This window comes from Manis pentadactyla, chromosome 4 (genome assembly GCF_030020395.1).
Source record: "Manis pentadactyla isolate mManPen7 chromosome 4, mManPen7.hap1, whole genome shotgun sequence".
Taxonomy (NCBI): domain Eukaryota; kingdom Metazoa; phylum Chordata; class Mammalia; order Pholidota; family Manidae; genus Manis; species Manis pentadactyla.
Window position 1 is genome coordinate 118,300,502 of NC_080022.1, and position 25,620 is coordinate 118,326,121.

Here is a 25,620-nt window from a genome sequence, read left to right on the forward strand (position 1 = left end):
CTTACAGCCTTCACTTGCCATCTCCAGGCTGGCACTTCCCTACATTTCCCAGATGGGGTTTTCTGAAAGGAGGTGCTAAATAGACTAAATCAATTTTCAGGTGTGTGGTATCGGCTGCTTTGAAGATGTGGTTGGTCTGTTCACTGGCTCATCCCAACCACGCTGCAGCTCCTGCCCTGCCTATTCCAGGGTGGCTACCCTCCGGCACCTCCTCAGCAGAGCAGCAAAGGCCTAGCAGGGTGCGGGCTGCACCTGAAGCCAGACACCAGCATTCCTGAGGTTGGAACTGCTCGACAGGTTTACTAAATCCCTCCCAGTGATCAGGACTCTGCCGGCCTGCGGGCTTCCTCACATCATTTCATCCTGACCTGACTGAGGCAGTGAACATCTTGAAGGTGCCGCCAAAGGGCACAGGCACACAGAGCCAAAGGTGGGGAGAGGCGTACTGCCATCCGAACAGTTTCTGGGAACTAGTTACCTACATTCTGCTTAAGCTCTGCTTCCTACGAAAGCCGAAATAGAAGAAATTAAAAGTTGATATAGGGAATAACAGAAATGAAAACAGACTGAAAGTATTCCATTTTCATTTCTTAAAAAAGCTGATACAGGGAGGTGGAGGGTCAAGGGAAAAAGGAAAACAGTTCCAAGGTACTGTTTGTCGAGGGCTGCCAGACAATTTTCCAGTGCTGCTGGCACTCCAGGCTTGTAAATCAAGATAGCTGTTCACAACCTCAGGGCTTAGGCTGGCGAGGTGAGCATCCAGAACATTCTGTTCCTTTAGTCAGTGTTCCTACTGTTTTACAAGGACAAGGTCATGTAGCTTAAATATACAAAATAGGAAACAAAACTAGAGAAATACAGAAAGCTGCCTGCCTGAAGCCTCACCAAGAACACAAACCTTTAGTGTGGCTAATAGCGGGCAGGTCTTCCTTCTTAAAGAGGTTAAGGAGCAGCACCTTGTGCTATCACCAGCAGGGTGCCTGTACTGGAGACTGAGGTGGCTGGGAAAGAATCTGTTCCTATTTTTTTATATAAGCAGTGATTTGGAATTCAGTGAACGACTAATAGACTCTGTGTGTGTGTGTGTGTGTGTGTGTGTGTGTGTGTGTGTGTGTGTGTGTTGTACAGGTTTTGTTTTCCTTTTCTATTTCCTATTCCCTTTACAGTCTTGGTGTCAGGAAGTGGAAATAATGTAAAAAGATTAAGAGGCCAGTGTCCTTCTCAAACACCCACACATCAAAGCACCCATAGCTCACCTTTCCATCTCAGTCAGTTCTCAAACATTCTTCAAGGACTTCTAGAAAAAATGCTGCTCTCTGCAGTCCAGAGAGGTGGCTGCTGACTACCCTATATATAGTGGCTGAGTAAGGCTGGAGGACTGACTGTGGCAAAGGACCTGAAGGCAGCTGTCCCCAGCAGGTCTGGGTATCTAATGACAGACCCAGGGTTCACCCTGGGGACCTCACCTAAACATCACAGTGACATACAAATGAAGTCATCTACCTAAAGCCTTCCCAGGCTCCCCCGCCAACTGCAAGCACCTTACCCTGCACACAAGGCCCTATCTGTTCCTTTGTGTTCCCCCAAGTGCTTACCAGCCCCTGCACAACCACACTTCTCTCAGCACTGGGGCTCAGTGCCCTCCCTGCTGACCCACGCCCTCTTTTTCCCTGGCCACCTTCCCCTCAGGTGAGACAACACTGTGACTTCTGGACTCAAAGAGATGTGGGTTTGCATCTTGGCTTTGCGCTGATTAGAAGTTCTTGTGCAAGTCCTGCATGGCACTGAGCTTGAGTGCAGAGAATGCACTGCTGTGGGGCGCCACGTGTGCCCATGCTGGGAAAGTGGGCGGGAGGTTCCAGGTGACACGCCTGCACGTGCCCTTCACTATACCTGTGTGCAGTAGGTGATGGCTGCTACAGGCTCATTTCATGGTGCAGGGGCTGCTGAGTGACTCTAGGCCTGTGTCCAGCACACAATTTCTGGGGCTGAGAAGTTCACTGTGTTCACCAAATGACAGTGGGAGTGAACTAGTGAACCTGGTCCATCTGAGGCATCACTTACTCCGTTTACAACCCTGCCAAGGCCACACCCAGGGCACAGCTGGAGGCACAGCCCCAGGGGGAAGGCGTGGAGAAGGTCCACAGCCATAAGCCAGGGATGCTGGCTGAATCCAGGGAAAAGAGGCTTAACACTGGTCAAATTAGTTGCCCGTGTTTGAAAATTGAGAGCCCTCATGTAAAACCCCTACTGCAACCAGCCGTTGGTGCTGAGTGAGGCGCCTCAGATGGCGTGAGGCGCGTCTACTGCTGTCGCCCTCAGTGGCTTTCGCCTCCCAGCACCGATGCGGAAACTGATGCACTTGGGAGCCCGCGTCCTCCCATGGGCCAAGAGCAGTGATGCTCTCCCATTCCTGAGCCATCCGGCCTGCCTCACGCAGCGGCCCTGTCGCTGTGCAGCAGGGCTGCTCCCGGGCGGCCGGCTGCCCATGTGACCCACCTCGCCCCAGCCCGGAGGTAGAGCCTGTGACCACCACGACGGCGTCCCGGAGGTAGGCCTTCATGCACATGCGCTGCAGCAGCTGGACGAGGCTGAAGACCCCCAGGCAACCAAAGAGCAGGGGCAGGATGGCCACAGAGGTGATGAAGTCCATGGCCCTCGCCGTCAGCAGACTCCTCCTGGAAGAACCCACACCAAATAAACTAGTGACGAAATGGGAGACCTCAAGGGACTTGCGGCCATTCTGCCCTAGTGTGATACAGACCCCAGATCTCGCTTGTGTGGACTTCAGCCCAGAATCCAGCAAATATCTTTTCAGGCCCTGCACTATGCTCACTGCTCAGCACTGTGGAACTTGTTTCCTCACACTGTGCTGACACATGCAGCTGCAAGTCCCGGACCTCATAATGACTCTCACGGGTGCACAACGACCCCAGAGCCAACTGAGAGAGTCCTTCAGCTCAGCATCAAGGAGGCACTAGCATCTCGGTACCCACCTGATTCTCTTCAGAGACCTGTTTTGAGAACTTAAATCACACCCATTATCATTTTCAATCCCTGAGCATTAGTGAAACTATAGAAAAAATGTCTTACAAAGGAAAAAGAAAACCATACAATCCTTATGCTCCCTGAGCAAATGGAATGTGCTAGGTGGGGCGTCCCCAGGATGGTCTTGGAGATGGCCCACAAACATACTTCTGGCCCCCAGCTCGCAGACACACAGGGGAATTCAGTACCGAAAGGGGCTGTCCTTTGCCGAGCATTCTCACAAACTTGGGCTGTGAGGCTGGCACCCGGCCATGTACCGTGGCATGGCCTTGCTTAGTGATCTACCGCTGCTCAGCCAGACAAAACCAGGTGGTCACACACACGTTTGTGCAACAGAGTGCAGTCCTTCTTAGCAAACACATCTGTTTCTTCCACAACTGCTCCTGATCTCCTTATTCCTCCAGCCCTCCCCCATTCCCAGTTACACTCACGTCCCTATGCCCAAGGCAACAAAGTCCAGGGGGGAGAGCTTAGGGTTAAAGGACAGCCAAGGGTAACCTAGTGAGAACACTATGTCTGTCACTCTGTAAGAAATTACCCTATGAGGCCACTTGATAAGTAGGCCGGAGTCTTTTACACAAAAGGTCCACCCACAGGCCACCTCCAGGACTCTGATATTACGAGCATGGTAATCCTCCTCAGGAAGGAAAAGACTGAGTGCAGAGTTCCTGTAAACTAAGCTGAAACCCTCGATTACTCCTCAGATTGGGAGTAACTATGTAAAACCCTCACCCACCTACTAAATGCCCTATGTCCCCAGTTCACATACTAAAAAAATATTTCTGCTTCCTTTCCCAAGACAACATCAATTCTATGGATGCCCTGAAGCCAGGAACCCACTGAATCCTAACACAGATTCACTACATACTGAGTTGCTCTGACCCTGAAGTTTAGGCTCAGGGTGGGCTGTCTGATCTAAGCTAAACTGTTTAACTACAAAAGAGTTCTGCTCTGATTTGAACTGTCAACTCAAGTAGTTTAGTATTCAGTTTAATTTTTCACTTGCCTTTCCAAATACACCTAAATTTTGAACACCATAAAAAATTAATATTCTTGGACAAACATCTGTAAAAATGACTATTTCTCACCAACCTCTATTTAATCTACTTATAAAAAGTCCCTGGCTACTGACTGCTAAGTGGTTACATTTCCCTCTCACTCTGCACTGTGCCAAGCCTACACTTGAATGAACCAGCAATTAAAGTGGTTTCCAAAGCACCAAACTCTTTCCCTAGGTACTACTGCCCCCATCCCTAGCCCCCAACTGGAAGCTGAGGCCAGGTGTTCTGGCTTCCAGGCCAGGCTGAGTCCCAGGAGAGATGCTAGGACCCAAGGATTCTTTGGCAGCTAGAAGTACTCAAAAAAAAGTTTAGAGCGGACATTCTGTGGGCCTGCGGGTGCTACCTGGGGGCCTTTATGGGGCCCAACCTCTGAAGACAGCAGCGTATGGGAGTACTTCCCAGGGACAGGAGGGGTGACTTCAGAGAGACAGGAGAGTGACAGTGCAGCTTTGCCAGAAAACAGGTAGCCCCACCCCACCCCACTCCAGCTCAGAACATTCATATAATATATAGGTGGGGAGGTAGTTTCAACCCAGCAGGGTGATAGCTTGGGAAGAACTTTATTCCTACTGCAGTCCCAGATCCTTACACCAAGTAGGTCCCAAGGTGGACCACCCTTCTTGGCCCAGAATCACCTGAGGCCCAGCTACTACTGTCCAGGGTGACCAGGACAGTGAGGACGGTGATCATGAAAGGACAGTGGGTCTCAGCCCTCTGGGCTAGAGCCCAGAGCTCCATCAGGGCAGTTGGGTAGAAACAGCTCCGCACACTCCTCACAGGCCCCTGGAGAGCAGAGTCTCAGGGAATCTGCCTGTTTCAGACCTCCAACCTGAGGCTGAGCAGACCTCCACTGAAGGCTATGTGGGGGTTATGTTCCAATACGGAGCCTTCTGCTTCCTGAAATTCAGAGATTTCAAAGACCATCCAGAAAACATTAACTGCAGCAAGGCAATGGTGGCCTGGCTGAGGTCACGTCCTGGCTTGGCCACTTACCTACTGGCCTGGGGAAGGAGACTTGCTGTTGTGGGCCTCCATATCTCCATGTGTGTGAGTGCCCACCTACAGGCTGGTGATGAGGTCAGATGAATTAACACATGGAAATGCATGCACTGGATCAGGTAAGTGCTCAGTAAACGTAGCTGCCATCGGCACCATCATGAGCCATGACTAACTAAAAGCTCCTGCCCCAGGAATTAGTTTCATAGCAATCAGATCTCTAAGGATTTCTCAGAGTCCCTGGTTTATGAAAACCACTATCTCCCAAGCAAAGGAAATTCATTAAACATATAGTTCACATGTTAACATAAACATTAACTGTAGTTTAGTTGTTTTACCTTCATAAGCCCTTTGGTTTAATTAACAAACAGGAAAAAAGAAGCCCCAACTTTTTCAGAAGAAGTCAGGATCCCATATCCCATATCCCATATCCCATATCAGGATCCCAAAATGTGGTGACCATACAGTCCCTGAGGCCACCCAGCAAGGGAAGAGCAGACAAGAGCTGAAATGCCTATGCTTTTCTCACACCTGGGAGGAGCAGGATGAAAATGAGCCCACCCAGCAGGCTCCCCACTGGAAGTCAAGCACAGCTCCCAACATTGTCATGCACCTATTTGAAAACCAAGCCAGCAGTCTAAGACATGACAAAACCAGGAAACCACACACCATCTTGTATACTTCTGGGACTCCTGGAGCACCTGACACAACACCACATGCCAACCTTGGTCTCCAGGCCCCGGGGACAGCTTTGCCTGAAGCAAATGTGGCACCAGGTTAATGGGATCCATCCTCAGCCCACCAGCCGGCTTTCTGTGGGGAGAGCGCACATCTACATTCAGTCTGGCGAGTTGTTACCAAGTCAGAATGCAAAGTAAATTATGAATCAGGCCAGCTTTGCCCGGCTAACTCAGGATGATGATGGTGGGAGAGGACACTCCAGAGCAAGTCATTTATTGAGAGAATCAGGTCCAATTTCAGAGTAACTTTCCTGACCACGTAAGACTGGTCATATTGGCAATCCTGACTTCTTTATCAAATTTTAAAAGACCTCCCAACTTTTATTCCACCCTGCAGTACACATGGCCACACCGATAGGCCCCTGGGCCCACCCATGGCAGCTGGAACAATTCCTTCCTGTCTCACCCTTGGCAGTCATGACAGCCAAGAAAGCTGGGCACAGAGATAACTCAGTCCCACCGCCTTGCTGTGGTGTCTGGGGGCCTTCTCCACTCTAAAGGGACAGCTCCAAAGTGGAAGGAAGGAATTATGTTCTGGCTGGCACATTTCCAGATTAGGAAACAAATTGCCTATGTAAAACAAGGTCAAAAGGAGGCTATTGTCTTTGAAAAATGGCATGTAGACTTTTATATATTTATGGATTTTGCATTTTATACCAAAATACTTCTCCACTGCTAGCTTCAGATATAACCAGGAAAGCAAGACTGATGGTATAAAAAAAAGGAGTGGGGAAAAAAAATCTTTCTCATGATTACCAATATTTAGAGATCAACTTGTAGAAAGATGGGAGAGAGTTGGCTCAGCACCACTGTGAGCCAGAGTGGCAAGTAGCAGAGAGAGAGAGTGGGGTCAGAAAAGTTGGAAGGTGAGATAGGCCCCACTCGGTAGAAACCACAGACCACACATGGTCTGCACATACAGTGTGCACCACCTGATGGAAACATGTGCACTCACAGTCATACCCTCTCTTAACTGACAGGAAGTGACGTGAAGCATGATCTCACACTAAGGAGCCACGTCACAGGTATGAGGAAGCTAAAGAGTTCAGGTGTTCACACACAGCCCACCTGCTTGTACTTCGATGTATCACAGACTATGAAGCTCTAGACCTAAGTTCAGAGAGGGTAAAGCAAGAAAAGTCCCTTCATGGGTGAGTGTCACTCAGGCCTGGGAGCCAGAAAGTCCACAGGTTCTCACAGTGAGAATTTGGAATTCATCTGCTCCTTTATTTCCCACTGAGAGTTTCTTTAATAAAAGGGCTTTTGAAACCTCAAACTAGAAACAAGTCTATCATCAAGAAGTCAACTCTGAGCAGGAGTGTCACTTTTTATGTCATCTATTCCATTCCTCATCCTTTAGCCAAAACTCTACATTGAATTTCACAGATGGAATCTGTTCCTACAATTCCTTTCTTCTCTCAAGCAATTATAAAAAATAAAATAAACTGAACGTTCAATAAAAACAGGTGGTTGGAATCTCCTCAGAAATCATGCATAGAAATTAAACCATTAACACCACATCTGAAAATCAAAGGAGAGGATCTGAAAACCCTCCAAAGTTAAAAAATAATAATGATTTCAGTCTGTAAGGCAGATTAGTCATGAAGTAATTTGCCATGTTATGCACAAGAAAATCAGGCTAAAGGGCAGAGAGGGGTTCCAACTGGAAGGTAGGACACTGAAATCATGTGGCAAGGAGAGACCCGGTGTCACCAAAAGCAATTAGGATCCCGTCCCTACAAACCTACTCCCACTCTTACATTTCACAATTGATGACCAGCTCTAAACAGCTGGTCTATTAAAGAGACAAACTATGGGTCATGCTTATGACCTAAATCTGAAAATATATCTGAAAACATATAATTAATTTCAGAAAGTAAAAGCAGAGTAAAGCTGCTCTTTTCGGTCTCGACCACATGAGAAGCAGCAGCTGAGGCTGTCTTTCAACTGAAAGAAGGGAAAACATCCTACCTTAGAGGGCGGCTATTTGCCAGCAGTGGGTCCCAGTGCCAGTGTCTTCTCTGGTCTTTTGACCTGGGACAGAGTGACTTAGACAGAGGCCAGAGGATCCCTTCAGGTCAGCAGGCCCTCCCTGGAATGCTGGAACAAGCCAGACGAACAGCCTGTGGGGTGTATTTTGAGATGCCAGTCTTAGAGCCCCCAGCTTAAAGGAAGGCACACTGGCATTAGTAAAGATGAAACCAAAAGGAGGCCCTGAAGACATTTCAGGCGGGGCTCCTGAGTGCCCAGCTCTGCTGAAGGGAGCGTCGCTCTCCAGCTAGACGCTAAGCACACACTGCACAGCAGCCCAGCCGGCGGAGGGGGTGTGGGAGGTGGCCGAAGAGTGGTGCTGAGCACAACTCTCGACCTGCAGTTCAGGCTGTCAACACCAGAAAAGGGTGCCGGAGGTGAGCCATTTATTATGGGCCAATTAGTGCAGTTCTAAAACAGCACTTATGATGTCTACCTATATGCCTTGACACAAAAAGCAATTTGAGTTTCTAATGTTTTATAAAATGAATTTAGTACAGAAGATGCTGCTGTGATCTCACCCTCTTTCCTAGAAAACATGCAAGAGGCCCAGGCCCCCCAGCAGAAACCAGGCAAAGTACTCAGTAGGGTGTGAGGCAGAAAAAAGCACCAAGCTGGCACTAGGGAATTAAGTTCCAGTCCACTTTGCTGTGTACTTGCTGTGTGACATGAGCAAATTTACACTCTACCCGCAGCTAAGTGTCCTAATTTCAAAATGAGGCTGATGGTTCCAATGAAGAAACGCATGGAAGCATTTTGTACATGCTAACATCCTGCCCAAGTGTGCTGTTGACTTGTAAACTGACGGTTTTCAGAGGGTGTCAGGGGACTGAGCAATGGCAGCCCAGCAGGCAGCTTTAAGGGCTATTCATGTTTAAATATGCTTGGTAAAAAAACCAACTGTATTACTTTATGTCCACCTCTCCTATCCTGTGGATCATTGCAGGTCCTGGATGCCACTCACTCGTCCATGCAGCTACTCTGTATGGAGTGCCATCTGGTTCCAGGCACTGGGCAAGTCTGGGTTGTAAGGCACTGAACAAAGCAGACATGGCTTCTGACCTCATGGAGCATACAGTCTAGCCAGGGAGACTGACAATAAACAAAGAAACACAAAAATTAAATGATCAGAATTGTGATCATGACAGAAACAATCACTATAAAACCACAGAGTAGTGGCCTGTTCTGAAAGACAAGCCTCACCTGAAGCTTTAATTCAAAGTCAAAACAATTCAAACCACTGTGTTGGCCACTTAACACACAATCTGGCCCAGGGCAGCTGCTAGTTTGAAACTCCTGAATTTTAGATTATCTTTAAAAATTACATGCAACAACATCAGTAAGACAACAAGGTGCCAATGTAAATATGAAGTCAGGAGTCTAGTGTGTGTCAGAAGAGCTACTAGAGCCCAAGCCAGAGTATCTAACAGGAACTGCACACAGGCATCAGCTTCAGAAACTTAAGAATAAAACACAGTAACTCACTGATATTCAACACTGAATACAATTACCCACTATATCTGCTACTGTATAGACAAATACTGTCAAATTTTCCAGGCTCTGTGGTACAGAACAAAACAGGAAATAAATCACTATCCTCATAGAGATGACATCAATGGGAGAGACAAACAATAAAAAAGATTAGCAAATAAAATATATATTAGAAGGATTCTAGGAAGAAGGTAAATTAAGAAGCACCAAGTACCTGTCTCCCCACTTATGTAGTAATTGCACTGGCAGAATCTGTCTGCTACAACTATTTTGGACCTCTGGAGTCTATTGAAGGCCTGCAAATTCCAGGAGAAGGCATGGATGTTATACTGTGTCTAATCTCAATTAATTTCAGCTCTAAGCACAATAGGAGCTACACAGGACAGGCAGCTGTGCACCAGATCCTGAAGCAACTTGCAAAAATGAGGGTGGGCAAACATAGAAAAGACTAGGAACAACAAATGCTGGCGAGGATGTGGAGAAAGGGGAACCCTTCTACACTGTGGTTGGAATGTAAACTCGTTCAACCACTGGAGGCTCCTCAAAAACCTAAAAATAGAAATACCATTTGACCTGGGAATCCCACTCCTTGGAATTTACCCAAAGAATACAACTTCTCAGATTCAAAAGACATATGAACCCCTGTTTATTGCAGCACTTTTTACAATAGCCTAAATATGGAAACAACCTAAGTGTCCATCAGCAGATGAATGGATAAAGAAGATGTGGTGCATATACACAGTGGAATGCTATTCAGCCATAAGAAAGAACAAATCCTACCATTTGCAACAACATGGATGGAGCTAGAGGGTATTATGCTCAGTGAAATAAGTCAGGCAGAGAAAGACAAATACCAAATGATTTCCCTCATTTGTGGAGTATAACAATGAAACAAAATGGAAGGAACAAAATAGCAGCAGACTCAGAGACTCCAAGAAGGGACTAGTGGTTACCAAAGCGGAGGGGTGAGGGGGTGTGAGGGGAGATGGGTTGGGAGGGAAGGAGAAAGGGATTGTGTGGTATCATCATTAGTGCTCATGTTGTCTGTGGGGTCATGGGGAACACAGTGTAGCACAGAGAAGACAAGTTGTGACTCTGTGGCATCTTACTACACTAATGGACAGTGACTGCAATGGGGTAGGGTGGTGGACTTGATAATAAGGGTGAATGTAGTAACTACATTGTTTGTCTTGTGAAACCTTCATAAGAGTGTACATCAATGATACCTTAGTAAAAAAATTGAAAAAAGAAAAATTAAAGTAAAAAAATTTTTTTAAATAAAGTTGAATATTATAAACAAAAAGAAACAACAAAAAAAAGTGAATGCCAAAAAAAAACACCCAGAAATATAAAAAATGAGACAGAAAGCCTAAAGAGAAACCAAAAGGAAATACTGGAGCCGAAAGGAACAGTAGCTGAAATGAAAAACTCAGTGATTCAAAGGCAAATTTGAACAGGAAGAAGAAACAATCAGTGAACTTAAACATACAACAATGGGAAGTATTGAATCTAAGGGGGAAAAAAGATGAGAAAAAAATGAACAGAGTATAAAGGGACTTGTGCAATACATCAAGCAGACCAGCATACACATTGCAGAAGCCTCAAAATGAGAAGAGCAAGAAAGGGAATGAGAATATTTGAAGAAATAGTGGCTTAAAACTCCCCAAAGCTGATGAGAGACATGAATATAAACACGGAAAAAATTCAATGAACTCCAGGGAACATGAAACCTAACAGACCCATACATTATTATAATCAAACTCTCTAAAGGCAAAGTCAGAGAATCTTTTTTAGCTTCAAAGGAGAAGTAACACATCACATACAATAAGATTAAAAACACATTCTCATTAAGATTATCAACAGATTTGTCATCACAAACTATGAGGATAGAAAGCAGTGGGCCAATATATTCAATGCGCTGAAAGAAAAAACCATCAAGAATTCTATATCTGGCAAAACAGTCCTTTAAAAGCAAGGGAGCAATTAAGACATTCCAAGATAAGCAAAAGCTGACAGTTTGTTATCACTAGACCTTCCCTGAAAGAAATGCTCACAGGAATTCTGCAGCGTGAAATGAAAGGACACTATACAGTATCTCAAAGTCATGTAGAGAAATAGATATCTCAATAAAGGTAAATACGTGCACAAGTATAAAAACTATAATTATTATAACAATGGTTTGTAACTCCACTTTCTGTTTCCTACATGATTTAAGAGACTAATATATATTCTTAAACTTATACTCTAAAAGCTAGTATTCTTGTAACTTTGGTTTATAACTGCAAATCTTATTTTCAACAAAATTTCGTAGACTAATGCATTTAAAATAATTATGAATTTAGGCTTTGGGACACACAATATATAAAGATACAATTTTGTGACATCAACAACCAAAAGGAGTGAGGGAAGAGCTGTGAAGGAGTGATTTTTGTCTGTTACTGAAGTTAAGTTGATATAAATTCAAATTAGAGTGTTGTAACTTTAGGATGTTAAACATAACCCCAGTGGTAACCACAAAGAAAATACCTTTGAAGTATACACAAAATATACACAAAAGGAAATGAAAAGGGTATAACAACATTTCACTATTTAGAGATTCAAGATGATGGCAAGAGAGGTGAGATGGAGAACTCCTCCCAAAACCACACACAGTATGAAAATGTAGTTGATACAACTAACTCCAGAGCAGAAACAGGAAAGAAGGCTGTACCAGACTGCGTGCAGACCTCAAGAACAGAGCAGACCTCACCAAACAGGGTAACGGAAGAAGGCCTTAATCTGGTGGGACGCAAGCCCCCACCCCAGCTCACCGGCAGGAGGAAGAGAAATGGAGCAGGGAGGGGGTGGAAGCCTGGGACTGCTGAACACCCAGCCCTGGAGATCTGCTTTACGAGCAGAAACCTACATTGTGTGGTGCTCTGGAGGATGGGGAGCTCGGACAGAGTGCTTGAGAGACTGACATTCTGGCCATTTGTCTGTTTGTGGAGGAGGGGATCCACACCCGGCAGCTCTGTGTCAGAGGAAAGGCAGGTGGTCTGAGAGGCTTCCTAGCAGTGAAAGGGCTGCTGACCGGGCGGGGTTTGCACAGAGCCTGCTGCACGGGGGAAGCGAGAGCTGGACAAGGTTGTCTGAGCACACGCTGCCCAGCTGGTTGGGAACTTTGAGGAGCTTCAGGTGCTCCATCCCCATAGCTGGCTGCTCAGCTCTGAGGACCCCACTGTGACATGCAGCCTGCTGAGCCTCCCTCATAGCCTACCGGCACTGGTTAGCAAACCGGCAGTCACTGTGCTGGTGTCAGGCAAGTGAGAGGGAAGCCCCAACTGCAACAGCTGGAGACGCGGAGCACAGAGGCTTACACCTGTGTGCTCAGCCCACTGGCTCTGACACTGGAGTCAGGAACTGCAGATGGGAATCAGGAAACAGAAATTTCCTCTCCCCAGGCACCAGCTCTGCTCTTCTATGACTCAGAACCTCACTGTAGGGGCTGAGCAGCTCCAGAGACTGGACCTTCTATGCAATAGTGAGCACCACACAGAAATATTAAATATCAAAAGAACGTGGTTCAGACCAAAATATCACAAACCCAAGAAAAAGGGCCAAATGAAACTGAATTCACCAATCTTCCTGAAAGAGTTCAAAATAAAAATCTTAAACATGTTTATGGAGGTACAGAAAAATATCCAAGAACTAAGGAATGAATTTAAGTCAGAGATTCAATCATTAAGAAATTCCATATCTGAAATGAAACATACAATGAAAGGATTTAAAAGCAGATTAGATGTAGTAGAAGAGACAGTAAATGGAATACAAATTAGAGAAGAGGAATGCAAAGAAGCTGAGGCACAGAGAGAAAAAAGGATCTCTAAGAATAAAGGAATATTAAGAGAACTGTGTGACCAATCCAAACAGAACAATATCCACATTATAGGGGTACCAGAAGAAGAAGAGAGAGAAAAAAGGGATAGAAAGTGTCTTAGAGGAGGTAGTTGCTGAAAACTTCCCCAATATGGGGAAGGACATAGTCTCTCAGGCCATGGAGATCCACAGATCTCCCAACACAAGGGACCCAAGGAAGACAACACCAAGACACATAGTAATTAAAATGGGAAAGATCAAGGATAAGGACAGACTGTTAAAAGCAGCCAGAGGCAGAAATAAGATCACATACAAAGGAAAGCCCATCAGGCTAACATCAGATTTCTCAGCAGAAACCTTACAGGCCAGAAGGGAGTGGCATGATGTATTTAATGCCATGAAGCAGAAGTCCCTGGAACCAAGATTACTTTATCCGGCAAGATTATCATTTAAATTTGAAGGAGGGATTAAACAATTTCCAGATAAGCAAAAGCTGAGAGAGTTTACCTCCCACAAACCATCTCTGCAGTCTATTTTGGAGGGACTGCTATAAATGGAAGTGTTCCTAGGGTTGGATAGCTGTCACCAGAGGTAATAAAACCATGGTAGGGAGGGTGAGGAGCTTATTGCGAGGCAAATGCAAAATTAAATTGACTATCCCCAATGTCAATCAAGGGATAGACAAAAAGTACAGAATTTGATACCTAATATATAAAGAATGAAGGAGGAAGAAAAAGGAGGAGAAATAGAAAAGAACCTTTAGACTGTGTTTGTAACAGCATACTAAGTGAGTTAAGTTAGACTCTTAGATAGTAAGGAAAGTAATCTGTAACCTTTGGTAACCAGGAATCTAAAGCCTGAAATGGCAACAAGTACATACCTTTTGATAATCACCCTAAATGTAGATGGACTGAATGCACCTATCAAAAGATGTAGAGTCACTGAATGGATAAAAAAACAAGACCCATCTATATGCTGCTTACAAGAGACTCACCACAAACCCAAAGAAATGTACAGACTAAAAGTCAAGGGATGGAAACAGATATTTCATGCAAACAATAGGGAGAAAAAAGCAGGTGTTGCAGTACTAGTATCAGACAAAATAGACTTCAAAACAAAGAAAGTAACAAGAGATGAAGAAGGACATTACATAATGATAAAGGGCTCAGTCCAACAAGAGGACATAACCATTATAAATATATATGCACCCAACACAGGAGCACCAGCATATGTGAAACAAATACGAACAGAACTAAAGGAGGAAATAGAATGCAATGCATTCATTTTAGGAGACTTCGACACATCATTCACTCCAAACGATAGATCCACCAGACAGAAAATAAGTAAGGACACAGAGGCACTGAACAACACACTAGAACAGATGGACCTAATAGACATCTATAGAACTCTACACCCAAAAGAAACAGGATACACATTCTTCTCAAGTGCACATGGAACATTCTCCAGAATAGACCACATACAAGGCCACAAAAAGAGCCTCAGTAAATTCAAAAAGATTGAAATTCTACCAACCAACTTTTCAGACCACAAAGGTATAAAACTATAAATAAATTGTACAAAGAAAGCAAAAAGGCTCACAAACACATGGATGTGTTTCTAAATGGTCAATGGATCAACGACCAAATTAAAATGGATCAACGACCAAATTAAAATGGAGATCCAGCAATGTATGGAAATAAATGACAACAAGAACGCAAAGCCCCAACTTCTGTGGGACGCAGCAAAAGCAGTCTTAAGAGGAAAGTATATAGCAATCCAGGCATATTAAAACAAGGAAGAACAAACCCAAATGAATAGTCTAATGTCACAACAATCAAAATTGGAAAAAGAAGAACAAATGAGGCCTAAAGTCAGCAGAAGGAGGGACATAATAAAGATCAGAGAAGAAATAAACAAAATTGAGAATAATAAAACAATAGAAAAAAATCAATGAAACCAAGAGCTGGTTCTTTGAGAAAATAAACAAAATAGATAAGCCTCTAGCCAGACTTATTAAGAGAAAAAGAGAATCAACACACATCAACAGAATCAGAAACAAGAAAGGAAACATCATGACAGACCCAACAGATATACAAAGAATTATTAGAGACTACTATGGAAACCTATATGCTAAGAAGCTGGAAAAGCTTGAAGAAATGGACAACTTCCTAGAAAAATACAACCTTCCAAGACTGACCAAGAAAGAAATACAAAATCTAAACAAACCAATTACCAGCAAAGAAATTGAAGCGGTAATCAAAAAACTACCCAAGAAAAAAAACCCCAGGCCAGATGAACTTACCTCGGAATTTTATCAGACATACAGAGAAGACATAATACCCATTCTCATTAAAGTTTTCCAAAAAATAGAAGAGGAGGGAATACTCCCAAACTCATTCTATGAAGCCAACATCACCCTAATTCCAAAACCAGCCAAAGACCCCATCAAAAAAGAAAATTACAGACCAATATCCCTGATGAATGTAGATGCAAAAATACTCAATAAAATATTAGCAAACCGAATTCAAAAATATATCAAAAGGATCACACACCACGACCAAGTGGGATTCATCCCAGGGATGCAAGGATGGTACAACATTCAAAAATCCATCAACATCATCCACCACATCAACAAAAAGAAAGACAAAAACCACATGATCATCTCCATAGATGCTGAAAAAGCATTTGACAAAGTTCAACATCCATTCATGATAAAAACTCTCAGCAAAATGGGAATAGAGGGCAAGTACCTCAACATAATAATGGCCATATATTATAAACCCACAGCCAACATCATACTGAACAGCGAGAAGCTGAAAGCTTTTCCTCTGAGATCGGGAATAAGAGAGGGATGCCCACTCTCCCCACTGTTATTTATCATAGTAGTGGAGGTCCTAGCCACAGCAATTAGACAAAACAAAGAAATACAAGGAATCCAGATTGGTAAAGAAGAAGTTAAACTGTTACTATTTGCAGATGACATGATATTGTACATAAAAAACCCTAAAGACTCCACTCCAAAACTACTAGAACTGATATCGGAATACAGCAAAGTTGCAGGATACAAAATTAACACACAGAAATCTGTGGCTTTCCTAGACACTAACAATGAACCAATAGAAAGAGAAATCAGGAAAATAATTCCATTCACAATTGCATCGAAAAGAATAAAATACCTAGGAATAAACCTAAACTAAGAAGTGAAGGACCTATACCCTGAAAACTACAAGACACTCTTAAGAGAAATTAAAGAGGACACTAACAAATGGAAACTCATCCCATGCTCTTGGCCAGGAAGAATTAATATAGTCAAAATGGCCATCCTGCCCAAAGCAATATACAGATTTGATACAATCCCTATCAAATTACCAACAACATTCTTCAATGAACTGGAACAAATAGTTCAAAAATTCATATGGAAACACCAAAGACCCTGAATAGCCAAAGCAATCCTGAGAAAGAAGAATAAAGTGGGGGGGGGGATCTCACTCCCCAACTTCAAGCTCTACTACAAAGACATAGTAATCAAGACAATTTCGTATTGGCACAAGAGCAGAGCCACAGACCAGTGGAACAGATTAGAGACTCCAGACATTAACCCAAACATATATGGTCAATTAATATTCGATAAAGGAGCCATGGACATACAATGGGGAAATGACAGTCTCTTCAACAGATGGTGCTGGCAAAACTGGACAGCTACATGTAAGAGAATGAAACTGGATCACTGTCTAACCCCATACACAAAAGTAAATTCAAAATGGATCAAAGACCTGAATGTAAGTCATGAAACCATAAAACTCTTAGGAAAAAACACAGGCAAAAATCTCTTGGACATAAACATTAGCGACTTCTTCATGAACATATCTCCCTGGGCAAGGAAAACGAAAGCAAAAATGAACAAGTGGGACTTTATCAAGCTGAAAACCTTCTGTACAGCAAAGGACACCATCAAAAGAACAAAAAGGTACCCTACAGTATGGGAGACTATATTCGTAAATGACAGATCCAATAAAGGCTTGACATCCAAAATATATAAAGAGCTCACACACCTCAACAAACAAAAAGCAAATAATCCAATTAAAAAATGGGCAGAGTTGCTGAACAGTCAGTTCTCCAAAGAAGAAATTCAGATGGCCAACAGACACATGCAAAGATGCTCCACATCGCTTGTCATCAGAGAAATGCAAATCAAAACCACAATGAGATATCACCTCACACCAGTAAGGATGGCTACCATCCAAAAGACAAACAACAACAAATGTTGGTGAGGTTGTGGAGAAAGGGGAACCCTCTTACACTGCTGGTGGGAATGTAAATTAGTTCAACCATTGTGGAAAGCAGTATGGAGGTTCCTCAAAATGCTCAAAATAGATTTGCCATTTGACCCAGGAATTCCACTTCTAGGAATTTACCCTAAGAGTGCAGCACTCCAGTTTGAAAAAGACAGATGCACCCCTATGTTTATCACAGCACTATTTACAATAGCCAAGAAATGGAAGCAGCCTAAGTGTCCATCAGTAGATGAATGGATAAAGAAGATGTGGTACATATACACAATGGAATATTATTCATCCATAAGAAGAAAACTAATCCTACCATTTGCAACAACATGGACGGAGCTAGAGGGTATTATGCTCAGTGAAATAAGCCAGGCGGAGAAAAACAAATACCAGATGATTTCACTCATCTGTGGAGTATAAGAACAAAGGAAAAACTGAAGGAACAAACCAGCGGCAGAATCACAGAACCCAAGAATGGACTAACAGTTACCAAAGGGAAAGAGACTGGGGAGAATGGGAGGGTAGGGAGGGACAAGGGTGGGGAAGAAGAAGGGGGTTACTATGATTAGCATGTATAGTGTGGGGGGTGGGGGATGGGGGAGGGCTGTGCAACACAGAGAAGACAAGTAGTGATTCTACAACATCTTGCTATGCTGATGGACAGTGACTGTAGTGGGGTTTGTGCGGGTGACTTGGGGTAGGGGAGAGCCTAGTGGGCATGATGTTCTTCATGTAATTGTGGATTAGTGATAACAAAATAAAAAAAAGTAATGATGCCTGGGTCCCATCTCCAGAGATCCTGGTTTAATAGATCTTGAGTGTAGCGTGGGCATCGGGGTTTTTAAAAATTCCCCAGGTGATTCCAAGGTGCAGCCCAAGAGGAGAATCAGTATCTCAGAGAATGCCCCTGGCTCACAGCTGGGAGGAAAAAGGGAAAGCAACAGAACTGGGGGAAAGAGACCCACTACTGGGGCATAAAACTGAAGAGGCTTGAAGACTGAAAAGGATTCCCTGATATAGTGAGAGTAATGAAAATGATGAGGGGTCACCACGAAGTGAGAGGCAGAAACCAGACAGGAATGTTAAGTAGGTTTAGATGACTGGGGCCCCAGTCAACTGGTCAGGATGACATTCTGCATTAGCAAAATCTTCAGGTAGGGGACTTTCAGTCCTCTGAGGCTGCCTGGGTAACAACTACACCCACTGCTACAAAAGGATGTCCCTGCACAAGGGGCTGCGACTGCAGAGGGGGTCCCTCCAGCCACTCTCCTAACTGGAGCTCCCACACTGCCATCTAGTGGGTCAGGGTGGCAAGGAGCCGATTTGACCTGGAAGTGATTTCTAGGGGGCTCTGTACTCACTTGGTTACAAGGCAGGTGGTAAACAACTAAATTCAAGGGTTTTATCCTAATGTTTTATTCTGTTTATTTAGAGAAGAAGACAGGCTTACAGTAGAGTGTTTCTTTCAGGAGAGTGACAAAAATGTCCTAAATTTGATTGCAGGGATGGTTGTGTAACATTTTGATGTACTTAAGGCCACTGAATTATACAATTAAAAATAATTAAAATGGTTAAAAAAAATACCTAGGAATAAACCTAAGGAAGGAAGTGAAAGACCTATATCCTGAAAACTACAAGACACTCATGAGAGAAATTAAATAAGATACCAATAAATGGAAATACATCCTGTGCTCATGGATAGGAAGAATTAATATTGTAAAAATGGCCATCCTGCCTAACGCAATCTACAGATTCAATGCAATCCCAATCAAAATACCAATAGCTTTATTCAACAAACAAGAGCAAATAGTTCTAAAATTCATATGGAACCATGAAAGACCCTGAATAGGCAAAGCAATCCTGAGAAGGAAGAATAAAGCGGGGGGGGGGGGGGGATTATGCTCCCTGACTTCAAGCTCTATTACAAAGCCACAGTAATCAAAACAATTTGGTACTGGCACAAGAACAGACCCATAGACCAATGAAACAGACTAGAGAGCGCTGATATAAACACAAGCATATAATGTCAATTAATATATGATAAAGGAGCCATGAACATACAATGGGGAAATGACAGCCTCTTCAACAGCTGGGGTTTGCAAAACTGGACAGCTATATGCAAGAGAATGAAACTGGATTATTTTCTAACTCCATACACAAAAGTAAACTCAAAATGGATCAAAGACCTGAATGTAAGTCATGAAACCATAAAACTCTTAGAAGACAACATAGGCAAAAATCTCCTGAATATAAACATGAGCAACTTTTTCCTGAATGCATCTCCTCGGGCAAGGGAAACAAAAGCAAAAATTAACAAATGGGACTACAATAAGCTAAAAAGCTTCTGTACAGCAAACAACACCATCAGAACAAAAAGACATCCTATAGTATGGCAGAATATATTTGTAAACAACATATCCAAAAAGGGGTTAACATCCAAAATATATAAAGAACTCACACGCCTCAACACCCAAAAAGCAAATAACCCAATTAAAAAATGGATGGAGGATATGAACAGACAATTCTCCAAAGAAGAAATTCAGATGGCCAACAGGCACATGAAAAGATGCTCCACATTGCTAATCATCAGGGAAATTCAAATTAAAACCACAGTGAGATATCACCTCATACCAGTAAAGATGGCCAGCATCGAAAAGACGAAGAACAACAAATGCTGGCGAGGAAGAGAAAGGGGAACCCTCCTACACTGCTGGTGGGAATATAAGCTAGTTCAACCACTGTGGAAAGCAATATGGAGGTTCCTCAAAAAACTAAAAATAGAAATGCCATTTGACCGAGGAATTCCACTCCTAGGAATTTACCCAAAGAATATAAGTTCTCAGATTCAAAAACATGTATGCACCCCTATGTTTACTGCAGCACTTTTTACAATAGCCAAGAAATGGAAGCAACCTAAGTGTCCATCAGTAGATGAATGGATAAAGAAGAGGTGGTATATATACACAATGGAATCCTATTCAGCCATAAGAAAGAAACAAATCCTACCATTTGCAACAACATGGATGGAGGTGGAGGACATTATGCTCAGTGAAATAAGCCAGGCAGAGAAAGACAAATGCCAAATGATTTCCCTCATTTGTGGAGTATAACAACGAAGCAAAACTGAAGGACAAAATGGCAGCAGACTCAGAGACTCCAAGAATGAACTAGTGGTTACCAAAGGGAAGGGCGGGTGGGGAGAGAGGGAGAAGGGGATTGAGGGGTATTATGTTTAGTACACATGGTGTGGGGGATCATGGGGAAGACAGTGTAGCACAGAAAAGGGACATAGTGGATCTGTGGCATCTTACTACACTGAGGGACACTGACTGCATTGGGGTGTGGGTGGGGACTTGATAATATGGGTAAATGTAGTAACCACATTGTTTTTTCATGTGAAACCTTCATAAGAGTGTATATCAATAATACCTTAATAAAAAAAAGACATATGCACCCCCATGTTTATCACAGCACTATTTACAATAGCCAAGATATGGAAACAACCTAAATGTCCATCAGTAGATGAATGGATAAAGAAGATGTTGTATTATACACGATGGTATACTATTCAGCCATAAGGAGGAAACAAATCCTACCATTTGCAACAACATAGATGGAGCTAGAGGGTATTATGCCCAGTGAAATAAGCCAGGCAGAGAAATATAAGTACCAAATGATTTCTCTCATTTGTGAAGTATAACAATGAAGCAAAACTGAAGGAACAAAACAGCAGCAGACTCACAGACTCCAGGAAGGGACTGGCGGTTACCAAAGGGGAGGAGTGGGGGATGGCAGGTGGGGAGGGAGTGAGAAGGGGATTGAGGGGTATTATGGCTAGTTCATATGGTGTGGGGAGGTTCACGGGGAAGACAGTGTAGCACATAGAAGACTCTGTGACTACAAGACAAGCAGTGACTGTGGCATCTTATTACACTTTTCTTTCTGGCCATACAAGCATTAATAAGTTTAGTCACAGAATGAGGTGAAAGCAAACACATTTTAAAATAAAGTTTATGAACCAGGAAATGAAAGATGGACAGTGACTGCAATGGGGTATGGGAGGGTCACCATAATACCGGTGAATGTAGTAACTACATTATTTTTCATGTGAAACCTTTGTAATTGTGTATACCAATAATACCTTAATTTTAAAAATTGTTTTAAAAGGTAAAAAAAATAAAATGCCAATGGTAGGGGAACAATCATACTCTAAAATAGGGAAAGGAGAAATAGATTTGGCAGAACTATAAAAAAAAGGTTGAGGTGATAAATTTCATATTTTGTATATTTTTTACAATATATTTTTTAAATTTAACTGTGTTATTCACAAAAGATTAAACACTAAATGCTGGCTAATTTCAAGCAGGTTCATCATCGAAATCTGATTATTTTAAATTCCAACAAATTACTCTTAGTTTCCTCATGGTTTTGGGTAAATCACATGCCTATGTCCACTGTCTGTCTCTTAGACAATCTGCTTTACTGTAATTTATTTAGGGTGATGGTTTGCCCTGAATTCCAAGTTATTTTTAGAACTGAAAAACAATATTGTGAAACTTAATTAGAAAATGTTCTTTACTCAGGTTTTGTAATGCTTCTACTTAAATCTTGTAGTGCACTGACTTTGATTCCAGAAAACATACAGGAAAGAATTTCACACACTGTAAGAACTAAAGGAGAAGGATATCATAACCTGAGAGGGTTTTTCCATAGCCAACTTCTAAGCTTTCATTTAAAAATAGCCTACCAAATGCCCTAGCACTTTATTTTCTGGGTATCCTAGCAAATGCCTCCCTGAAACATTGCTGTCTCTTCAGAACAGGCCCACAGTAAACAGCCAACCAAACCATTTATTTCACCCAGTGTTGGCAGATTTCCCACTTTCCCCATATATAATTTTTCTCCTTATTTCTCTCTCTGAGCCTTTTCAGGCTTAAAAAAAATTATTTGGCAAATTCTAGAGCCTATTTTAAATTGAAAACATAGTTTATATACCTTTTATACATATTTATTATCAGAGTCTAACAGCATAAGGGCTACCTTTTCAAACTGCATTTAAACTAAGAAAGTCAATATTTTGTTAAATAACAAAAAACTTTTCTTTCTGGCCATATAAGCATTAATAAGTTTAGTCACAGAATGAGGTGAAAGCAAACAAATTTTAAAATCAAATTTATGAACCAGGAAATGAAAGATTTAAGTTTCCTTCCTTCTAATATGGCAAAATGCTGCTGGTTGCTGAAGTTGGGTAATGGGTATATGGGGGCTCACTGTACTATTCTATTCTACTTTTATATATATCCTTGAGTATTTCTATAATTTCTCCTTTTTGCTCAACTTTGCTAAAGTGAGTTTGAAGAAGTGAGTAAGTAGCTACACTGGTCAACCTCGTAAAATAACGTTAGCTAATAAATAACACCAACTAAAACACCAAGAACATACTGACCAATGTCAAGTTATAGGGGCATCAACATGGGGGCAGCGTGGTCCGTGGGTCCTGATCTGGACCCTTCATGGACCTGAGATCACGTGACTACAGAGTGCGTCACTACACTTTTCCAGGTCTTCCTAGATGTATTTTACAAATGAGCTGGCTCACGGCTACATTACTCACTTTTACTGTGAGTGATTACATAATCACTACCTGCATTAGAAGCACCTGTTAAAATGAAGATCCAGGGCTCCACTCAGTGCAGATCTTTGAAATCAGTAATACCGGAGTAGGTGAAACCTATGAATATGGACTCTTAATACCCTTCTCTGATGATTTTAATGGGCACTAAACTTTGAAGCCTCTGAAGACTTCTACAGTTGTCTACCAAGAGAAATATGCCATCCTGGGGGTGACAAGGCTATCTGCCAACCTCCACCCACAGGGTCGGGGGTTACTGCCTCCCTTCCAGCCTCTGTCAACAGGAATCCAGTAGAAGCTCCTACCTCCACCCCCACCCAACCTCACCACCCCCATCTTCCTGGAAACCATTGGGCCCAATCTCACATGCCCTTTATCCTTGTTTACATCAGTCACCACAGGAAGTCCAGGTCCTCTGAGATATCCACAGGCTCTCAAACCCCAAACCATTCTATGCACTCCCTTTTCTAACCCCATCTCCCACCCCTCCCCATATTCTGAAACCTTGTGATTTTCTTGGTCTGCCACCATCAAAATCCCCTGCACTTGCAGCCTCTCCTCCAAATGGCCCCTTCCCCTTCCTGCTCCAGCAATGTCTGACTCCTCCTGGGGACACAGATTCCTCTGCAGAACTCTGAAGTGGTTGGTGTTTTCTCCTCCACACCCCTCATATACTGGCTTGATGGTGCAGTAGGGTTATCTTTGTTCCTCACTGCTATCCTCCCAATTACCCCTTATCCTCACATATGCATGAACCTCCCCTATTATCAACAACCCCCATCACGTTGGTACAATGCATGAACCTACACTGACACATCACTATCACCCAAAGTCCACAGCTTATTACAGTTCACCATTGGTGTATATTCTATAGATTTTGGAAAATGTATGATGACATGTGTCTTCCATTGTAGTATTCTATAGAATAGTTTCACTGCCCTAAATATCACCTGTGCTCTGCCTATTCATCCCTTCCTCCCCACTAACTCCTGGCAACCATTGATCTTTCCACTGTCTCCATAGTTTTGCCTTTTTCAGAATATCATATTGTTGGAATCACACAATATGTAACCTTTCATAGTGGCTTCTTTCACTTAGTAATATGCATTTTAAGGTTCCTCCATGTGTCTTCACGACTTGATAGCTCACTATCCTTTTAGCATTGAATAACGTTCTTTTGCACCATAGAAAACGTATATAAACTGGATGTGCCACAGTTCATTTATCCATTCACCTACTGAGAGGCATACTGGTTGCTCCCAGGTTGTGGCAATTATGAATGAAGTTGCCAAGAACATCCATATGCAGGTTTTTGTATGGACCTAAGTTTTCATTTTATTTAGGTAAATATCAAGGAGTGCAACTGCTGGATCATATGGTAAGAATGTTTTATTTCTTAAGAAACTGCCAAGCTATCTTCCAAGTAGCTGTAACATTTTGCATTCCTACCTGCAATGAATGAGAGTTCCTGTTGCTTCACAACCTCAAGAGCATTTGCTGGTGTCAGTGTTTTAGATGTTGGCCATTCTAATGGGTGTGCATTGTAATCTCAATGTTTTCATGTGCAATTCTCTAGTGACCTGTGATGTTAAACATCTTGTCACATGCTGTTTGTCATCTGTCTATCTTCTTGCTGAGGTATCTGTTCAGGTCTTTTGCCCATATTTTAATTAATTTGTTCATACTCTTATTATTGAATTTTAAAAGTTCTTTGTATATTTTGGATAACAGTCCTTGATCAGATCTGTCTTTTGTAAATATTTTCTCCCAGTCTGTGACTTCTCATTTTCTTAACACATTTTCTGTTTTCTGCAGAGCAGAAGTTTTTAATTTTTATGAGGTCCAGGTTCTCAATTATTTCTTTCATGGACTGTGTCTTTGGTGTTCTGTTTCAAAAGACATAACCAGACCCAAAGCCATCTAGGTTTTCTCCTATGTTATCTTCTAAATTGTTACAGGTTTGTGTTTTACATTTATGGCTGTAATCCAGTTTGATTTAATTTTTGTGATGTGTGTATGGTCTGTGTCTAGGTTCTTTTTTTTTTCATGTGGATGTGCAGTTATTCCAACACCATTTGTTAAAAAGACTATCTCTGCTCCATTGTATTGCTTTTGTTCCTTTGTCAATGATCAGCTGACTATACTTATATGGGTTATTTCTGGGTTCTGTATTCTGTTCCATTAATCTGCTTGTCCTTTCATCAATGCCATACTGTCTTGATTCCTGTAGCCTCATAGTATGTCTTGAAGTCAGGTAGTGTCATCTTCCAACTTTGTTCTTCTTCAATAATGAGTTGGCTATTCTGGTTTTTTTTGCCTCTCCACATAAACGTTAGAATCAATATCCACAGTTTGTCAATATCCACAAAATAACTTAGTGGGATTTTTATTGTGATTATGTTTATGAATCAAGTTGGGAAAAACTGACATCTTGACAATATTGAGTTGGTCTATCCATAAACATGGAATGTCTCTCCAATTAT

General features: G+C 42.6%; 1 protein-coding gene across 2 annotated transcripts in view; it reads right to left on the reverse strand.

Moving 5' to 3' along the window:
* DHRS7B (dehydrogenase/reductase 7B) overlaps window positions 1-25,620 on the reverse strand; it is a 63,312-nt gene that overhangs the window by 16,493 nt on the left and 21,199 nt on the right. The window contains exons 1-2 of one of the 2 annotated variants that reach the window (XM_036888161.2): window positions 7,817-7,948; window positions 2,500-2,678 (exon numbers count right to left, since the gene is read on the reverse strand). In XM_036888161.2, coding sequence (XP_036744056.2) covers window positions 2,500-2,653 — 154 coding nt within the window. In that variant the 5' untranslated portion in view covers window positions 2,654-2,678; window positions 7,817-7,948. Of the gene's footprint in view, window positions 1-2,499; window positions 2,679-7,816; window positions 7,949-25,620 lie in introns of those variants that run through there. The other variant, XM_036888160.2, reaches the window with a different exon arrangement.